Source organism: Aegilops tauschii, chromosome 6 (genome assembly GCF_002575655.3).
Source record: "Aegilops tauschii subsp. strangulata cultivar AL8/78 chromosome 6, Aet v6.0, whole genome shotgun sequence".
Classification (NCBI taxonomy): Eukaryota; Viridiplantae; Streptophyta; class Magnoliopsida; order Poales; family Poaceae; genus Aegilops; species Aegilops tauschii.
In genome coordinates, this window is record NC_053040.3 from 113,948,454 (window position 1) to 113,967,688 (window position 19,235).

General features: G+C 43.4%; 3 protein-coding genes and 1 pseudogene across 7 annotated transcripts; all 4 read left to right on the forward strand.

Moving 5' to 3' along the window:
• Nucleotides 1-328: 328 nt before the first annotated feature.
• Nucleotides 329-5,354, forward strand: LOC109781335 (zinc finger CCCH domain-containing protein 13). Its single transcript, XM_020339935.3, has 11 exons — nt 329-610; nt 2,087-2,224; nt 2,357-2,390; nt 2,674-2,806; nt 2,913-2,969; nt 3,261-3,358; nt 3,479-3,550; nt 3,676-3,863; nt 4,200-4,387; nt 4,649-4,831; nt 5,003-5,354. The coding sequence occupies exons 1-11, from the start codon at nt 451-453 to the stop codon at nt 5,039-5,041; spliced, it is 1,290 nt and encodes a 429-aa protein (XP_020195524.1). The 5' UTR covers nt 329-450; the 3' UTR covers nt 5,042-5,354.
• Nucleotides 5,355-7,067: 1,713 nt separating this feature from the next.
• LOC109781336 (F-box/FBD/LRR-repeat protein At2g04230) lies at nt 7,068-10,933 on the forward strand. Of its 5 annotated transcripts, none has more exons than XR_012187350.1 (5): nt 7,077-7,638; nt 7,785-8,666; nt 8,746-8,901; nt 9,032-9,958; nt 10,025-10,933. XR_012187350.1 is itself a non-coding variant. In XM_020339937.4 (4 exons), exons 1-4 carry the CDS (start codon nt 7,633-7,635, stop codon nt 9,389-9,391), a joined length of 1,404 nt encoding a protein of 467 aa, XP_020195526.1. In that variant the 5' UTR covers nt 7,068-7,632; the 3' UTR covers nt 9,392-10,933. The 5 variants fall into 5 exon arrangements, 2 of the variants coding, with proteins under 2 accessions (XP_020195526.1, XP_020195527.1); XR_012187351.1 differs by having other exon boundaries at nt 10,084-10,727; XR_012187352.1 differs by having other exon boundaries at nt 10,116-10,727.
• A 1,272-nt stretch (nt 10,934-12,205) lies between these two features.
• LOC109781313 (uncharacterized) lies at nt 12,206-15,139 on the forward strand. Its single transcript, XM_020339918.4, has one exon. The coding sequence runs from the start codon at nt 12,302-12,304 to the stop codon at nt 14,846-14,848; it is 2,547 nt and encodes an 848-aa protein (XP_020195507.2). The 5' UTR covers nt 12,206-12,301; the 3' UTR covers nt 14,849-15,139.
• Nucleotides 15,140-15,835: 696 nt separating this feature from the next.
• On the forward strand, nt 15,836-18,472 carry LOC109781314 (uncharacterized; annotated as a pseudogene).
• The last annotated feature ends 763 nt before the right edge of the window (nt 18,473-19,235 follow it).

Consider the following 19,235-nt stretch of genomic DNA (forward strand, 5'->3'; position numbering starts at 1 on the left):
TGAGACAGAGACCCGAATGCGCCACGAGTTTTGCTCACGGCACGTCGTCGATGGATGATGAAGTAGACTTCGACACCCCAAGACTTAATGCCTTTTTATTTATTTTTGAGGGTTTTTTTTAATGGTCCATGATGCTTAATAATATATGACCTATGGTCTTTTTCATTTTTTACCTGTTTTCTTATAGGCTTATTATTACAAAGACCGAATATTTCAAGATTATCAAAACTGGTACACATAAATAATACACTTATACACTGAAAAAAAAACATAGGAGTACTTTTTTTTAGGGATAAAAAAAAACATACTTATATGCCATCTCCTGGCAAGTGCACGAACCCACCCCAGCCCTTCTCCGCTCCTCCTCCCGACCCAGGTGCTCCGCCTACCTAGGGCATCCGCATCCTCCCCTCTAGCCCCCGCGATCGGGACACCCCCCGCCGGCGAGCGATGTTGCCCCCTCCGCGCCGCGGCCCGGCGTACAAGACCAAGATGTGCGCGTTGTGGCAGAACGGCAACTGCGACCGCGAGCTCTGCAGCTTCGCCCACGGCACGGCCGAGCTCCGCCGGCCCCCCTCCTCCCGGCCCACCTTCCCGCCCCACCACGCCGGTACGTATGCGCATCCCCTCTCCCCGTCCCGCCACCCCATTGCCGCTCCTGTTCGTTCGATTGCTGTTCCTCGCCGAGATCCTCGCCCGGGGTTTAGGGTTTCTGTCCTAGCGAGATGCGGGGAGGGTTGGATGTTGCCCAATTCTCTTGATTTTCATGGTAGCCAGGGTGTAGATCTACGGAAATCTAGATGCAAATTGAATGTTGAGGAATCTAGGGCAGGGAGTACCGCCAGAGATGGCTGAATGCTGGAAAGATTAGGTTTTGGATCCTACCAAGAATGCTCGTTCGCGAAATTCAGGTGATTTGTATCTTAGCGAAATGAAACGGTTACCTCTGAAGAACACTGCGGTCAGTATGAGTTGTTTGCCAGCCACACGAATGACAAGTTACAAATTGTTAATTTTTGTTTCTTGAGGAGATCCGGTTGACTAGAAGGATGTATTTATGAGAATTTGCCCATGCTAGTCCTTCTGAAGGAATGATATGTCTGAATTGGATTATTATCGATTGACGTTTTTGGAGCATTTTTTCTATTTTCTAGGCGACATTATGTTGACAAGATATTTTTGTGCTTGCTTCATGATTCATTTAATTTATGTGTTTCATGTGTTGTGGCTTATTGTGCTTGCGTGGTTTACTATAATTTTCATACTACTGCTTGAATTGAACATCAGCTGCTGCAGATAGATAACAATTGAGTAAGCATTCTAACAACTGGAAGCTTGTTGCAGAATTAGGTGGCATTCTTACTGGTTGTCTTTTGATTTAATTGCCATCACAAATTTGTTAGACTCGACTGCTGCCAGAGGATAACATGGCCTTTTCCATAGATTTCTTCGATTGGTATTTTGATGATTTGTCGTGACCACTAAATGCTCGGGCTGTATCAGAAGGTGAACCTTTGAGGGTATTGGCCTCCTTTGATTGATGCCCGTAATATGTTTGATGTGCTATGATCAGGGCAGAGTCCACTGAATGATTAGCAGGCTTTGCAATGAACCAAGTTGCATATCTTTTGATCATGGCACATCAACTAGTTTCATTGGGAAGTATTCTTATCGCTGGCAATCCAAGTCGCCGAAGATATCTGGACAAATGCTAGTACATTTATATGGTGATATCTGGATTATGGCAGACCTTATTTCATCATAATTGCTGTATGGGCTGTTTATGGAGCTTCCATCTATTTCACTTCAGATGATCAACATTATGAGTATTGGTATTATCCTAATGGATGCATCATTGTATCTTGGTGTCTGCTTGCGTATTATTTTTTGGCGCTGCGTTTTTTTTGCGTGGCTAATGACATTATCCTGGAGCTGCTGCTACTTATTGCTAATTGAATAATCTTGTAGATCAAGTTCGTGGTAAGCTTGACAGGCTTATGGGTGTCTTCTCTCCTTATCGCTCCATTTTACTTTGTTGACATTAGCTCTTCCTTGTATAAAACTTGTAAACCTTCGTTTCTTTTAGGGAGAAGAGATTATAGAGGTGGTGATTTCAGAGGCAGGATTGAAAGGAGGTTCTCACCTCGCAGGAGGCATTCCCCTGGAAGAGATTTCAGGGGTCATCGTTCCCTACACGATCGAAGGCCAACTTCTCGAGAAAGGGGTAAACTCTCTCTCTCTCTCTCTCTCACACACACACACACACACACACACACACACACACACACACAGAGCTGTTCACTTCTACGTTCTGCTTGCTCCTGCTATATGTTCTTATTTGTAATTTTGCTTGCAGAGTCTAGCTTTTCACGGTCTCCCAGCAGGAAGAGGTATATATTGCAGTTCAACATATGATCCTCATCTTTTGGAGCCATTTAATTGTAAAATTACTTTGAACACATTAGTATTTTTTAAGTTATTTTGTATTCTTATATGCATAATTGTTACCAACATAGCAGATAACTATGATTTGTTCCAATCTAAATGGAATGCAATGCAGCACACTGCAGTCTCACTGGATTTGTTGGTTTACTAGATATGTTCTATCTGTCTTGAATATGAGAAAGTCATGTTTATCTTGTAATTTACTGTATGTTATCTTCAATCTTTCAGTGAGAGGAGGCATGAAAAGAAGATGGATGATGGAGAAACCAACTCATCTAAGAGTTCTCCTATCTCTGATAATAATGATAGGAAAAAGGAAAAAGTCACTAGTGGTGACGAGAAAGAGGATTATGAAAAGGAGGTATGAGGTTTTGAGCACTGTGTAATCCAGTTTATAGATCACATGCACCTTTGTCACATTTTCCATATTGAAATTCTGAAATTTTCAAAATTTGAATATTGTGCAGTTGAAACAAGTTAGATCAGATATGGAGGCTTTGCGTGACGATAAATCTCATCTCGAGGTCAGTTTTTGTTTCAATGCAATGTTGTGCATTGTTACACATTCCACCCAGAAATGTATGTGTTTTTGCCAAACATCGAATCCAACTTGTTGGCAAGGCTATATTTATGTAGGAGACTATTAATGTCCAGAATATCATATTTCTTAAACATAGCTAGTAAATGTTAGCGTACCATGTTATTAAAAGAAAAAAGATTAAATTATTATTTATGCCCTTTGTTCAATGTATGTCATTTACATCGGCCGACCTTCTAAAATCTTCACTCTGCTCTAATTAACATTTACTCTGTAGATTGTTTTGGATGAGAAAATGGACGAAGTGCGCAGGATTTCTAGCCAAGTAAGTGACCTTGATCAGCAGCTGAGGAGGGAGAAAGAAGAATGTCATAGGTATCTAAGCAACACTTGCGCATGCCAATTTGGTCACTTTCTTTATTATTAATATCAATAGCTAGGTTGTTTTATTATGTAGATATCCTGTTCTCATATTGAATTATGATTCCAACGTAGAATGACGTCAAAAATGAAGAAGTTCCTAAAAGCTCATGTCCGTTTTATGAAAGCTCGGGAGGAGTTGAAAAGGTGCATATTCATCAATGTTAAATCTTGTAACGAAATACATTCTTGGCTTGCTTACATCACTATATTCTATCTTTCATGACTTGCGAATTTGTAGTAACTAAGTATTGACTATTGGAGCTGTGCAGGTCACAAGCTCGTTTTGAGAGACTTGGTGATATGCTTGCTTCAGAAATTTTAAAGCGTGGTGCTAATGAAGAAGCTTCCAGCGTCCATGTTGATGAAGATCTAAATGGACCTTATGAAAGGAGTCCAAATGCTACTCCAGCTAAAAAGAGATCAATCCCATACTCAACTAGTGATGAGGCAAAAGCTGGTAGGTTGCTTGGATTCTTGGATGATTTATATATACTGCTGAAGAACATATGATGATCAGTACAATGTGGATCTCGTACATATTTTTCCTTCCGTATGCATCTTAACATGTTTAAGCAACCCATCTTATTAAGTACTGTATTAAGTAATAGCTAAAGGTTCCGACTATGTTAATCTTAAGCATTAAATACATGTGATTAATTACTATGTAGAATTTCACTGGAGGGGTAATTTTTTTCTTCACATTATTGAGATTTCATTCTGTACATTATTGCAGAAATATCTTTCTATCATATTGCTTGTATACTTGCATCTAATCTTTTGTCCATTTTTTCAGCTAAGAAAAGAAGAGAGCGAGAGACTGATGCATTCACTAGATCAGATAAATATAGGTCAGAAGGCGACATTACAGACTATGATAAAACAATTAAGGGTAGTGATGGAACAAAATCTATATATTTGAAGAAGAGACTGTGGGAAGATGAAAAGAATAAGCTTGGAAATGCTGCTTCCTCTGCAGACCAGGTCCAGTATTTCCCTGTGCCATCTTAGTTTTGTGTTAAATGTTATATCGTGATTGCTGGCTTGTTTATTACCTCATGCCATCTCAGTTTTGTGTTTAAATGTCAGATTGTGATTGCTGGCTTGCTTATAAGTAACGAGTGAACCTCATAGTTTTCCTTAATTATCGAGTCTGCTAGACTATTAGCAATGAATCATCTTGACGAATGAATTCTGCATATTACAAGAGAATACTTAATTGAGTAGATATTTTTGAACTTACAGGTGAAAGATTCTCCAGTGAAGCACGCTTTGCCCTCCACTGGTATGGCTGCTCGTGCCTTATATGACCTTAACGAGGCAGTTGAACTGGATGATAGAAACGAACAGATAGATGCATTGCTAGAAAACGATGCTGACGGGACTAGATCGCCTGTACCTCCAGTGGGCCAAAATGCCTTTGAGCAGGTGACTATCCTCCAAGAAACCGCGAACCTGTTTTATCATACGCACTAAAAAAAACATGACATTGCTCAATTTACATTCTCCCCACCTATATTTCTTATTATAGAAGAATAGTTATTGGCTTGCATATGACTGAACATGCGTGCTCACAGTTTGTTGCATCTTCTTTCCCAGTATGAGGACCTCGACGAGGAAGTGGATGTGGACGTATAAGCCGAGCGCAGAGTTGATATGATAAACGACGCGATGGCGGTGGCTAGCATAATACACCAGTTGGCTTCTGGGAGTCCGAAGACTGTTATTAGCATTTCCGTGTACAAAGTGGCATCTTTTGTGTTTTTTTAGCATAATATACCTATCTATTTGATATATATATTGGGTGTTTTTAGCTTTTTACTCAGAATCCTCGTTTTGTAGTGGCATCCTTTGGCGTTGAGCTGTGACTTTGTTGATCCTGGTTGCGGCCTGCTCCGTGTGGAGCTAACTTATTTTCGTGAATGGCAACTCTGTCTCTTCGATTTTGTCAGTGACGGTGCCGTGCACTAGGTATTTCTATTGTCATCTCTCAAGCCAATCAGCCCAGTACAGGTGACTAATGTATTTTCTATAGCGCATTCCCTGTTTTTGGCGTCATGGTGGATTATTGTAATCCTGGTTATTTATCTTGATTTTGTCTCACCATGCAGCAATTTGATCATTTGCCTAACCTTTTTTGCAACTAGCTCTTGAGTTTGAGGTTTGCTCTCATAAACTATGTGCACAAGCACATTATTCTCTCGAAATAAAACACAATAAGAACGCATCTCCGCTGGAACTCGGCGGGGTTGCCGACACCGCATCTCTTGTGTCGCGGGCTGTCGCGTGCCCTCCTCGAGGGAGGGGGAAAAAAATCTTATACGCCCACGTCGCGAGACCCGCTTCCATTGCCGACAGTTGGCAAAACGAATCTCAAAGCACCCTTCCCCGCTTCCCCTGCTGACAGTTGGCAAAACGAATCTCAAAGCACCCTTCCCGTTCCTTAAGCTTCCCCTGCTGACAGTTCGCAAAATAAATCTCAAAGCACCCTTCCCCTTTCTTCCACGTCTGACTTCGCTCTCTCCTCTCGTCGAGCAGCTAGCTTCACCAAGTAGCACCAACAGGAGGCGAAACACATCAGAGCATTCCCTTGCTGCATCCGTACGCCCTGACATCTCCTCCCATGTCGCCCCCTTTCCAGCACCAGCCGTCCATGACAAAGTCCCTGCCATGCTCGGGTCCCATGGCCACCATCAGCACGAGCTGCTCCGTTGTCACCATCGATGACGAGCCCGTGCAAAAGTCGAGCAGGATCCACAAGATCTCGGCGCCACAAGATAGGGAGCCCACGAGGAAACACCACAAGGAGGTGGACGATCTTTTTATTGACGCCGCACGTCATCTACACCCTCGGACCGACGGCGAGCCTGTGCAGAAGTTGAGGAGAACGATGACCGCCGGGGAAATAAGAAAGAGGAGAGAGTGAAGTCAAAGGTGGAAGAAAGAGGGACGGTGCTTTGAGATTCGTTTGCCATGTGTTAGTACGGGATGCGGGTCTCACGACAGGTGACATACAACCCATGTCCTATAAGAATTCTTTTTTTTCCGAGGAAGAGCAGGAGAGCTTCTCGGACGTGCCTAAGGCTGGCACCGTGTACATGTGAAGTGAACATGGCTGTCCCCCTAGGGTGTCACCTGCACGCTGCCGCGCGTACCACGACAACACAACACTTTAAGGTTCGTGCAAACTTCTAAGTGAGGTGTACCAAAGCAAAACTCTCATAGAATAGGAATCATAGAAAGTGAGATGGCATGTATCTCAATTTTCTATAAAAAGATATCATTTGATGCATAGGCTAAGAATTTTTTCATCAAGTATATGTTAATGTTTTCTTTCCTTTGAAATGTGAAGGCTTGGTTTCTATTCTAAATAGGAAATAGTAATCCATTCTTATAACAGTTTGTCTAATTCACATCTAGATGTTTTCTAAGGATGTCACATTTAATCTCTCATAATTAACGTAGCAACAAAGAAAAAAAAAAGCTGGGACAAAAAAAACAGACCACAAACATAGTAGGCATCTGGTTAGATGTGACATAACTAGATGTGTCTTATAGACCAAAGGACTAAAAAAAAGTTTCTTTTCAAAATCTTATCCGGTAAAATTCCTATAATTTCTCGTCCCAGAAAAGGCGCGGAGAAAGGATCAATTTCCCGCGGGAGTGGGGCGGTTTGGGTACCTGTACCCGACCCAAGGCCGAAATCGTGACCATCCCCCACATCCATCGCCCGCCCGGTGCAGTTCTTCCCCAATAAACGGATCTAGGGCATGTGAGGGAGGGAGGGATACTCCGAGGTTAATCGGAGGCGACGGATGGGCCGCCGCCGGTCGGGCGCCGACGCAGCCGAGACCCCTCGTCGCGCCTTGGCCATGCTCTCATCCAAAGCCGTCGGATCATGGCGACGCCACGCACACGCAGGGTGGCGGCTACTGCCTCCTGTGAAGTTTCCGAAGAGGCGGGGAAACAAAAATCAGTTCTTCCTCGAGCTGCAGACGGAAATCGCTTCCTGTCTGCCTACTCTGCATCCCCTCGACGCTTGTCCGAGTCACTCTCGTTTTCGTTCGTTCTCCGGGTTGCAGCCGGAGGCGGAAATTGATCAGTTATATATACGCCCGAGCGGTCGCCACACACCACCGAACCCATAAGATTCAGTGGAGACCAGCCACGACGCCGACCGCCCCACTCCCGCTGGCTGTTTTGCTCTGTCCTCTTGGCTAATCCGCACAATGGTGGTGAGTTCCTTCTTGTCCCATACCTCTAGATCCGTTTCCTTTCGTCAGTGATCAACAGGAAAAGTTGCATTTTTCAGACTGTCGAAATTGCAGCTTTCATACTAAAATACAGAATCAACTCTGATTTGTCTCTACTCTAAATGCAGAATGACAGTTGTCCGAAGCAGGAAGACAATGGAGACGACAGGCTCAGCAACTTGCCTGAGCATATTTTGCTTACCATCATTGATCGACTTGATATCCGCGAGGCTGCAAGAACCAGTGTCCTTTCTGGGCGGTGGCGGCACCTCCCTGCTATGCTCTCTCGACTTGTGATAAATGTTTGGGACTTCTTAGACCCGTTCAATTGCAACAATGATGAAATTGTTCGGGGTAGCAAAGCTGTGGTTAAAGTGACAAAGAGCATCCTGGGACGCAGAGATTTAAGCCGAAATACCATCCAGTTTCTGTGCATGACGTTCATCTTGAGAGAAGATGACCCAATATCCATCGGGCATGCTGTTGCTCACGCCATGGCAACCCAGAAGGTTGAGATAGCTGAGTTCACAATATTTTGTGATGATGATGATCTGGTCATCTACGGGCGACGATTCATGCTGTTCTTTGATGCATGTCCAAATGCATTTGGTGGTCTCACACGCCTTAACCTAGAGAATCTGAGATTTGGTGAATCAGACATCCCTAACGTCCTCAACACTTGCAAACGTTTGAATCATCTACGACTGTTCTATTGTGACTCAGGAAGTTGTACCGTGCTGAAAGTTGAGCACGCACAACTCAGTGAGCTCGCTATTGTTAATTGTTCTTTTGAAAGAGTTGAGCTCAACTCATTTCCGAAACTCATACGCATCATCTTTGAGGGTTGGATCTCTTTCGAAGATCCACTATCTTTTGGTGATGTCCTGTTGCTTGATACTGTAAGCCTCACAAATGTCAGTCTTAGTTGGCACAAGATGATCAAGTTAAGCAAGTTTCTTAGGCGTACTCCATCTGTGAAACGCTTGAAACTGGGATTTAATTCTGAAAAGGCATGTCAAAATGCTTTGTTTTCCTACCTCTGGTCACACTTCTTATCTGCTCAGCCCATCATGTCTTCATTTGTTGCAGATTTGGGTTCAACCAGAATGTTTGACGGAAAGGCTGGCATATGTGTTCCACCAATTAAGGTTTGTGAATCTAAGTAATATGCCTGAGGGGTATGATCTCACCTGGACATTGTTCATACTTAAAGCCGCGCCGAACCTGAAGGAGCTGTACATGAGTGTATGTTCTTACCTAAAGTTTGCTCTCTTCTTTCTACCGAATTTTGAAGTTTGCCATTGTTCACATTGAATACGAATGGCTGTAAATCACTTAAAATGTTTCTGTTTACCTATCTTCCTATGGTATACAGGTATGGGATCATCTGTGTGAAATGAAAACAGATGCAAAGGAGAGGAAGTCACTCTCGTACAGTGAGAATAAGGGTGCAGAATGGGAATCATCTGCAATTGCTTTCCAGCATCAGAGTCTGGTCACGCTTGCCATCTTCGGGTTCCGAGCTCGAGACTACATGATGAACTATGTCAGGCGTGTCATGGAAACAGCCGTCAATCTAAAGGCTGTGTTCTTGTATGATCGGTTAACGTGTGACAAGTGCCGCAGCATCCTGTCGCGGTTTCCGCCTAAGTGGAAGCAGGACTGTGTGGAGAAGTTTATCACAAATGGGATCAAGTCGTCTGCCATAATGCAATTCCAGACCATCGCTATTTAAGGCCTGATCATGTTGATAAGCTGTGGTTTCTGTAGTGTTTTCAAGTTAGTTTGTGTTGCAGTTCCATTCTTTGCCTGAAAAGATAGCTGAACACTTTTGTGTTGTCAGTACTTGTCAAGGTTTTGCCGACAGAATCATAAGAGCTTCTTACGGGCATGGGATCATTTGTGTAAAATGGAAACAGATACAAAGGAGAAGAATTCACTCTCGTATAGTGAGGATAAAGGTGCACAGTAGAAATCATCTGCAACTGTTTCCAGCATCACAGTCTGGCCAGGCACTTCATCTTTGGGTTTCAAGCTCGAGACTACATGATGAACTATGTCAAGCGTGCCATGCAAATATCGGTCAATCTAGAGGATGTGTTCTCGTATGATCGGTTGAAATGTGACAAGTGTTACGGCATGCTTCCAAAGCCGTCACAGTTTCAACCTAAGTGGCAGCAGGGCTGTGTGAAGGAGCTAAATCACCAAGAGGATCAACTCGTCGGCCATAATTCACTTCCATACAGCCGCTAATTCAAGGGATGATCATCTCGACAAAATGTGGTTCCTGTAGTGTTTTCAGGTAAGTTTGTGTTGCAATTCCTTTCTTTGCTGCCTGAAACGTTTGCTGAACGCTTTGTGTTGCCAGTACTTTTTTCCAACCGGGCTCACACCCCTTTCCATTAACTGCTCAACGAAAATATTCAGTACACAAATCTTAGCTACAACTGAACCGACAGAAAAGGGGGCGGGAAAGTGGAGAAGCGACCTGGGGCATTAACAGGAAACCCGCTGCAGGTGCTCGCTGTCGAAACACCTACCACGGGGGAAAAACCTGTTAACACCATCAACTACGAGCAGTAGCACAGGGCTGGGATCTCAGATTGCAGAAGTATTACAAAGACTATCTCAGCAGGCAGCATACCTTAGTGAGAACTACTAAGCAAAAGGCACAAAGCATATAGAACCAGAGCATAGCAATCATCTTTCATCCACGCTGAACACCAGCAGCATCTTCAATCATGAGCCTACCCCGAGAAGCAGAACAATCAGCAGAGACAAGGCCACGTGAATCACCCTCTGCACTCCAGCTTGAAATGTGGCTCTATCCTCCATCTTCAGAAGCCCTGCCCAATACATCATACAGGAAAAAGCAGTGAAAACAGGTTCCAAGGGAGTACGCACAACATAGGACACAATCATAGGAGCTTGTTGAACTGGCAGCTGCAACGTTTCATCTTGAGCAAGCCATTTTGGCGTAGACGCCTTGTTAGACTATTTATCTCTTCAGATTAAGAGACTTGAATCTGAGGGTTTGCAATCCGAGTTTAAGCATCAATAGTGCACCTTTCTTGTTGCTTCCTACAAAACATTTCCTCCCCTATTCACTTTTCTGTGAGGAAACAACGATATCACTGTCTTTCTGTGGATCCTAAGTCCTAACGCGTAAGTCCTTTTGGATGCTAATTTGTTTATTTAGGGTACTTAATTATTATTTTGAGGGTGCTGGATGCTAATTTGTGAGCACGGTAATAGTAAAACATGTCCTTTCTCTGCAGATCATCTGCGTGTTCTCAGAAAAGCTATATGTATCTTACTAAATGATATTCGTGTTGCATGAGTAGAGAAAAAGTAACTTTCTTTTAATGCAACTTAGCAACTCAAGTAAATAAGGAGTGCCAAAGTAAGGGACTGCAGATTATTGGCTCATGGACCCAATTTTTTTTAAGAAAATTATATGAAAATCAAAATTTAAAGTTTGAAACAATTCTAAAAAAATGCACAAGTACACGCAGATATGTATACTCATGGTTGTAAATTTTCATGATGAAATATATTATAATGTGAGCCATACATAGAAAATCATAGACTTTTATAGTTAATAATACAGGTGCTAAAAAATTCATGATTTTGTTTTTTTTGTAGCTCACATTTTGACGTATCTATTCATCATGAAGTACATGCTAGACTTGCTACTTTTCCAGATTTTCCTGAAACATTAAGATTTAACTACAGTATTAAATTTTAAAAAGTGGGGATCCATAGGGCCTGATCTTCAATAGTAATATCCGATAAGAAAAGTAAGTATGAACAGTAACATCCGATAAGAAAAGTGAAGTATGTGCACATTTCATAATCAGTACTGTAGCAAATTAACCCACATCAACCTGGTGCAGAGGGTTGGGAGAATTTCCCGGAAGAAGGTGTTGGACCGTTGGTAACGAGCTACTCCATCCGTACCACAATACAGTATAAAAATGTTTTTCAAACTAAACATAGCTGAAAATTGATCTCATATTGTGGGACGGAGGGAGTACCTAGTCTCCCGCAAAAGAAAAGGCTATAGTACGTACAGTAGTACAGCTAGCTCGCTCTCAGTATGCAGCAGAGAACACGGCAGCGTTGTCGGAACGGCACGGCAGTATTAACCTGCTTACCAGGCCAACGCTGTTCCATACTGGAGACGGCATGCATGTGTAGCTCCAGTCTACCTTCCCATCGCATCCATACAATGTACTACGTGGAAACACCAGATTTGAACTAAATGCTCAGAAAGAACATGTCCTCTCACAGACTCCTGTTTTGTAACTAAAATTCAGCCACAGAAATCACCCGTGACACCAAATAAAAACTTGAACTACGCAACCGGATAGGAACCGGTGCCTCTACCACAAACAACTGTACATATTACGCATTGATAAATGCCACAAATATGATTATTTGTAGTGAGTTCTGAACTGGTTGACTTGACGACGACTGAAGACGTCTGTTCTTTGGACCGGAAATCTGTGCACTTATTCTTCTTCTTGAGCCAAGTCACAGCCCTTTTTAACACGGCATGGTTTATTCAAAGGTTGGTGCTAGCTTTTCGCCTTTTCCTTGAGTGCTATTGGAGCATTGATGATAGGGGAGCGAGTGGACCTGCATGCGTTCATCTGCTTCCTGCAATGCAGTCTCCTGGTATATATACGGGCCTAAATACCTAGTTCGTGGAAGCAAACAAGCGTGCAGTTCATCTAGTTCAGCGATGGCATCCCAACTCAAAAATCTTCTGTTTGTCTCAGCCACTTTTCCTCTTCTCCTGCTGCTGCTATGCATGGCCAGTGCAATCAGCCCCGAAGGAGAAGCGCTCCTCCGATGGAAATCGACTTTGCTCAACTCCACCTCTCTGTCCTCATGGTCGCATGCCAACCCGACCTGCTATTGGCACGGCGTCACCTGTGATTCAGCCGGTCATGTTACTCTGCTCCGTCTTCATGCATGCGACCTCAAAGGTACACTAGATGCCTTGTACTCTCCTGCATTCCAGAACCTCACAGGGATTGATCTCTACTACAATAACATTTTCGGTGTCATCCCGGTAAATATCTCTTTGTTTCTCACCCTCACAAGTCTGGATTTGAGCTGGAATAATCTTGTTGGTGACATCCCCTACCAGCTCAGCAATCTCCCAAAGATTGTTGAGTTAGATTTGGGAAATAACCACTTGACCAACCCAGACCATACCAAGTTCTCGCCTATGCCCACTTTGTCGCTATTGTCTCTAAATAGCAACAATCTACATGGCACCTTTCCACAGTTCATCCTCAACCGTACCAACGTTTGGTTGGTACAACTTGACCTATCAAGTAACTCCTTCACGGGTTCGATACCGACGACCCTGCCAGATATAGCACCAAATTTAAGGCTCATTGATCTATCCTCCAACATGTTCTTCGGGTGCATACCACAGTCGCTCTCCAAACTTGCAAGGATTGAAAGCCTCTATCTCCAGGAGAACAATCTTACTGGAGGAATCCCAAAGGGGCTCAGTAACCTAACTAATCTGGGAAACATGGACCTGTCAAGGAACATACTCTCTGGAGAGTTGCCACCGTCTTTTTCTAGGATGAATAAAATGCAAACGTTTCAAGTGGGGAACAACCACCATCTCAGCGGCAGCATCCCATTGGAATGGTTCTCAAACTGGACCTTGCTCCGTACTTTTGATGTGGCAAACAACAACTTGGTCGGGAGCATCCCACCGGAAATCACTAGGTGGGAGGTAATAGACACACTGGTCCTCCGTGGCAACTGCTTCATCGGAAAGGTCCGTGCAGAGCTAGGATATCTCCCCAACCTTTATGCACTGGACCTATCCAGTAATAACCTTACTGGTACAATACCATTGGAGTTTGGTAGTTTGTCTTATTTACAAATCCTTGACCTCAGCAACAACCTCTTGGAGGGAGAGATTCCAGGAATCTTGTCGCTCCTTCCTCTCACTGATACACTCCTGTCTGGAAACAAGTTCACGGGCATCGCCGACAATAATTTTTGTGAGCTACCTAATCTAAAACTATTGGACTTGTCGAAGAATCTCATATCTGGAGCGGTCCCTGGTTGTTTTTGGAACATACCTGTTACATACATGGATTTGTCAAGCAATGCCTTTGCTGGAGAAGTTACAGCCTCGACGGTTGACTTTTCTCAACTAGATTCAGTAGATCTATCAAACAACAAGTTGACAGGCTGCTTTCCATCTGTTCTGAAGAACTTAGAACTCCTGGAATTTTTGGATCTTGGAGACAATATGTTTTCAGGCAAAATTCCTTCATGGATAGGAGCTAGCCTCTCTATGCTAAGAATTCTCCGGCTGCGGTCAAATATGTTTCATGGAAGTATTCCTTGCGAGGTATCACAACTCTCTGATCTCCAGTTGCTTGACCTTGCTGGCAACAATCTTACAGGTCACATACCTGTAAGTTTTGCTAACTTTAATTACACAATCATGACAAAGCCAGAACTGGAACATAATAGCGGGCCCATGGAGATGGTTGACAGCTTTCTGCCTCACTACAGTGACCAGGTTGACATAATCTGGAAGGGGCGTGATTATACTTACAGTAGGAAAATTATGCTTATGACTGGTATTGATCTATCAAGCAACTACCTTTCTGGTGAGATCCCTGCAGAATTGCTGAATCTTGGAGCCATTCGGTTCCTGAACCTGTCAAGAAATAATTTATCTGGTGCTATCCCAAGTAACATTGGTAACTTGAAAGATGTCGAGTCCCTTGACCTCTCCTGGAACGAGCTCTCAGGTCCTATTCCTCCAAGCATGTCACATCTGATGTTCCTCAGCTCTCTTAATCTCTCCAACAATCTTCTATCGGGAGAGATACCTTCAGGAAATCAGCTACAAACACTCGATGACCCCACCATCTATAGCAACAACCTTGGACTATGTGGTGTCCCTCTGAGCATTCCATGTAAAAACGGCTCGAGTTCTACAACAGCACTGGATGGGGCCAAGGAAGACCACCGTCAACTTGAAACCCTGTGGCTGTACTACTCAGTCATTGCTGGAACTGTCTTTGGTTTCTGGATATGGTTTGGAACATTGTTTTTCTGGAGCATCTGGAGGGTTACGTTCTTCAGTTGCATCGATGCCATGCAGCAGAAGTTTATGCAGAAGATGAAGCGTACTTGACAGTATGGCCACTTTGTTTCCCACTAGGTTGGGTTCTTGAAGTTTTCTGTTGTTTACTTTATATGCAGTGGATATAGATGTATTGTTCATGTCCATTCTCCTTGCTTTCTTTCACCAACAAACAGTATCTGTTCATGCGAGCGTGTGGACAGAACTGAATTATAATTTGTTACAGTATATATGAGAGAGATCAATTTGGTACATAATTGTACCAGGCTTTGATTCTCTGAATTATGTAAGTTACAGTTATGTATGTTTCATGGTTGTGGTTAGTATTTTTTTTTCGAGCTTTGATTAGGTGTGTTTGTATAGTCGGCCATGAGCTCAGCGCCATCCTTCTCTCAGGCAGCCAGACCATCGTGCTCTCCTGTGAGGCTGTGACCACATGCGCCGGAGGCTGTACCCCTGCCGGAGTCGTGAGGCAGCCTCACATTCGTCCTCGTCACCCTCAGGCTGCTGCGATCAGGTCGGAGGACCCCGAGGAGGGGGAGTAGATGTGCCACATTGCCGCTGCCCTTCTCGCCACCGGTTTCTGGTGTTGCATCTGGAATGACGCACGAATTTGTATATTTGCCATCCCCCTCTAGATACAGTTGGTTCCCAGTGCTAGTGAAATAAGCTTCTGAATTACATGCATAATTGGATGATTTAGGTACAGAAGCTCACGACCACATGCTTGAACTGAACCAAAGATGGGTTATGCTATTTATTTTTGTTTCATTCTAGACTTTTGGAGGTTCCATGCTTGTCGGCAAGAATTGGCATTCAATCCTAGACATGGACTGGCTGATTTGGGCATTCGACTTGAGCAGCGCAGCTGGTTGGCTTTGTGTTAGCAGACGGTTACAACCACATACATACTCACAGCAGTCTCAGTCATCAACCATGACTTTACCTGCATTCAAGTGGGGCTAGGAATTGGGATAGCCAAGAGTGTTGCCTCTCATTACTGATAGGTTTGATATTTTCCTCACATGGTGACCGCAAGTCTGAAGTCTTTATGAACATTACCCCGCCCGGCGATTGCAACGGCACTGAAATATATTCACGTTTTCTCCTATAATATCTTTGATCTATGTGCTCGTTAGCTACTTCTAAAGGCAATGCATACAACATTCTGCCCACTGCAATGACGCTGCTGAAATTCTTCCATATCTCCGTTTTCCTGCTCCTATGCACAGCCAAGGCGACCAACCCGGAAGCAGAAGCACTACTCCGATGGAAGTCCACTTTGATTGGCGCCAACTTGCTGTCCTCTTGGTCGATTACCAAATCTACATGCTCTTGGTTCGGCGTCACCTGTGATGCTGCCGGACATGTTACCGAACTCCAACTTCATAACGCGGGCTCCATGGTACGCTTCATGCCTTCTACTCTGCAGCGTTCCAGAACCTCACTCTGCTTGATCTTTACAACAATAACCTTGTTGGCGTCGTCCCAGCAAATATCTCCATGTTGATGTCCCTTGGTGTTCTGGACTTGAACTATAATAATCTTGCCGGTGCCATTCCCTACCAACTTAGTAAGCTTCCAATGATTGTTGAGTTAGATTTGGGAAATAACCACTTGACCAACCCGGAATATGCCAATTTTTCACCTATGTCCACTTTGAAGTTGCTATCTCTAGCTAATAATGACCTCAATGGTACCTTCCCACAATTCATCCTCAACTTCTCTAGTCCTAGTATGAGGTCTCTAGATTTATCAGGTAACGCTTTCTCAGGGCCGTTACCACATTCATTGCCTGAGATGGTTCCAAGATTGCGGTATCTGAATTTATCCTCTAATGGATTCTCTGGCTCCATACCTCGCTCACTCTCAAGGCTCCAAAAGCTCAAGTGGCTATATCTCAACTCAAATAATCTCACAGGAGGAATCCCCAAGGAGCTTGGGATGATAACTGGATTGAGAATGCTTTCACTGTACAACAACTCACTTGGTGGGTCGATCCCAGCCTCGCTTGGGGAGCTTCAGTTGCTGCAACGGCTCAGCATTGGAAACACTGATTTGGTTTCTATTCTTCCGCCCGAGCTGGGGGAATCTTACCAGTCTTGAACACATGTTACTGGAAGGGAATCATTTGTTTGGAAGCGTGCCACCATCTTATGGCAGACTGCGGAATTTGCAATATTTTGACATAGGGAACAACAGAATCAATGGTACCATTCCACAAGAGATTTCTACAAACTGGACCAAGATGAAGGTTTTTGATGTATCCAACAACTGGTTAACCGGAAGCCTCCCCCCACAGATCAGCAAGTGGAAGGAGCTTGTTTTGCTCGCCCTGTACAACAACAATTTTATTGGCTCGATCCCAGTGGAGATGGGAAGCATGCGGAACTTGCAGCTATTGTCCTTGCACAAGAATCACATAACTTGAACGATACCGTCAGTTATCGGTAATGCGACATCTTTGAAATTCCTTGACATCAGCTTCAACCATCTCGAGGGCGAGCTTCCTGCATCTATCTCGTTGTTGGTAAATCTTATTGTTCTTGACTTGTCTAGCAACAAGTTTACAGGTATCATTCCAAATTTTCATAGCAGGAAGTTGACAGTTCTTAAGGTGGCTCATAATAGCAGCTTCTTGGCAGAACCATTGTCTGCCTTTTGTCAACTAAAACATTTGCGGCTCTTGGGTCTATCAAATAATAAGTTAATTGGACAGTTTCGTGGTTGCTTGTGGAACTTGAAAGATTTACAATCCTTGGATTTGTCAAGCAATGCTTTTTCTGGGGAAGTTCCAACCTCAACTTACTACAATACTTCACTAAGATTGCTGCAGTTGTCGAACAACAAGTTCACAGGTTGCTTTCCAGCAGTGATGAAGAACTTGAAAAGACTTGTTATTTTAGATCTCGGGAACAATGAGATTTCTGGTGCAATTCCTCCGTGGATAGGGGAAAGCAATCCTCTGCTGAGGATCCTTAGACTGCGATCAAATATGTTCTATGGAAGTGTTCCTTGGCAGCTATCACAGCTCTCCCATCTGCAATTACTTGATCTGGCTGAAAATAAATTCGTAGGGACCATACCGGAAAGTTTTGCATATTTTCGTTCAATGAGACAGTCAGACATCATGCAGCCGGTTCTAACAATCAACATACGATCTACCACCTTTGGATATTTTTACAATGGCAGCACGGACATAGTTTGGAAGGGACGGGAGCATACATTTAAGGGAAGAGATGCATTTGTGACTGGTATTGATCTCTCCAGCAATTCTCTATCTGGTGAAATCCCTTTAGAGTTGACAAATCTTAGAGGCATCCAGTTTCTAAATATGTCAAGAAATCATCTATCTGGTGGTATCCCGAAGGACATTGGCAATCTGAAGTTGTTAGAATCCCTTGACATCTCGAGGAACAAACTATCAGGCCCTATTCCTCCTAGCATATCGAACTTGATATTCCTCAGCTCTCTTAATCTCTCGAACAACCTTCTATCCGGGGAGATACCTACAGGCAATCAACTCCAAACATTGGATGACCCGTATTGATAGGCAGATATATTATACTTATATATGTTCTGAAGAGATACGATGCACAAGTCGCGACTATTGGAACCGATGCAACAGTTAGAAGAGAGGGAAAAGAGAGACGCGTCGGTTGCTAGAAGGCAACTGCACGCCGCAAGACAAGGGAAGATTTTCCCTCTAATTACTACAAGCTAATTAATCATAACACTCCCCCTAATCTACCCGTGTCCATGTAGAATCTTCACACGCTTGTCCAGGTATGATCATCATCTCCAAGATTTTCCATTGTAGTATCATCACCTCGAAAAGATTCTTCTTAAAAAATTCTTCAATAGGATCCTTGATGAGAACCTGAAATATAAACTCACAAAGAGAAAGAGTGCAATATGATGTTTTAAACAGGAATAGTTCAGGGAGACACTCCCCCTGATAGCAAGTCCCGAAATTTTCGCATACCAATTCCATGAACATATTTTTGGAATGTAGAATTTTGTAGAGACTTGGTAAATAAATCAGGAAGGTTTTCACATGATTTAACTTGCAAGATGTTTATTTCCCCACTTTTCTGAAGATCATGGGGGGAAATCGTTTAGGAGAAATATGCTTAGTGATATTACTCTTAATGTATCCTGTTTGCATTTGTGCAACACAAGCCGCATTATGTTCGTAGATAATGGTAGGTGATTCAATAAAACCAATTACACATGATTGTTGCATGTGGTTTATCATTCTGCGAAGCCACATACGTTCGTGTGATGCCTCAAAGAATGAAATTATTTTAGAATGGTTGGTAGATGTTGCCACCAGAGTCTGTTTCGAAGACTTCCATGATATGGCAGTTCCAGCATGTAGGAACACAAAGCCGAATTGCGATATTGCATTATGGGGATCAGATAAATAGCCAACATC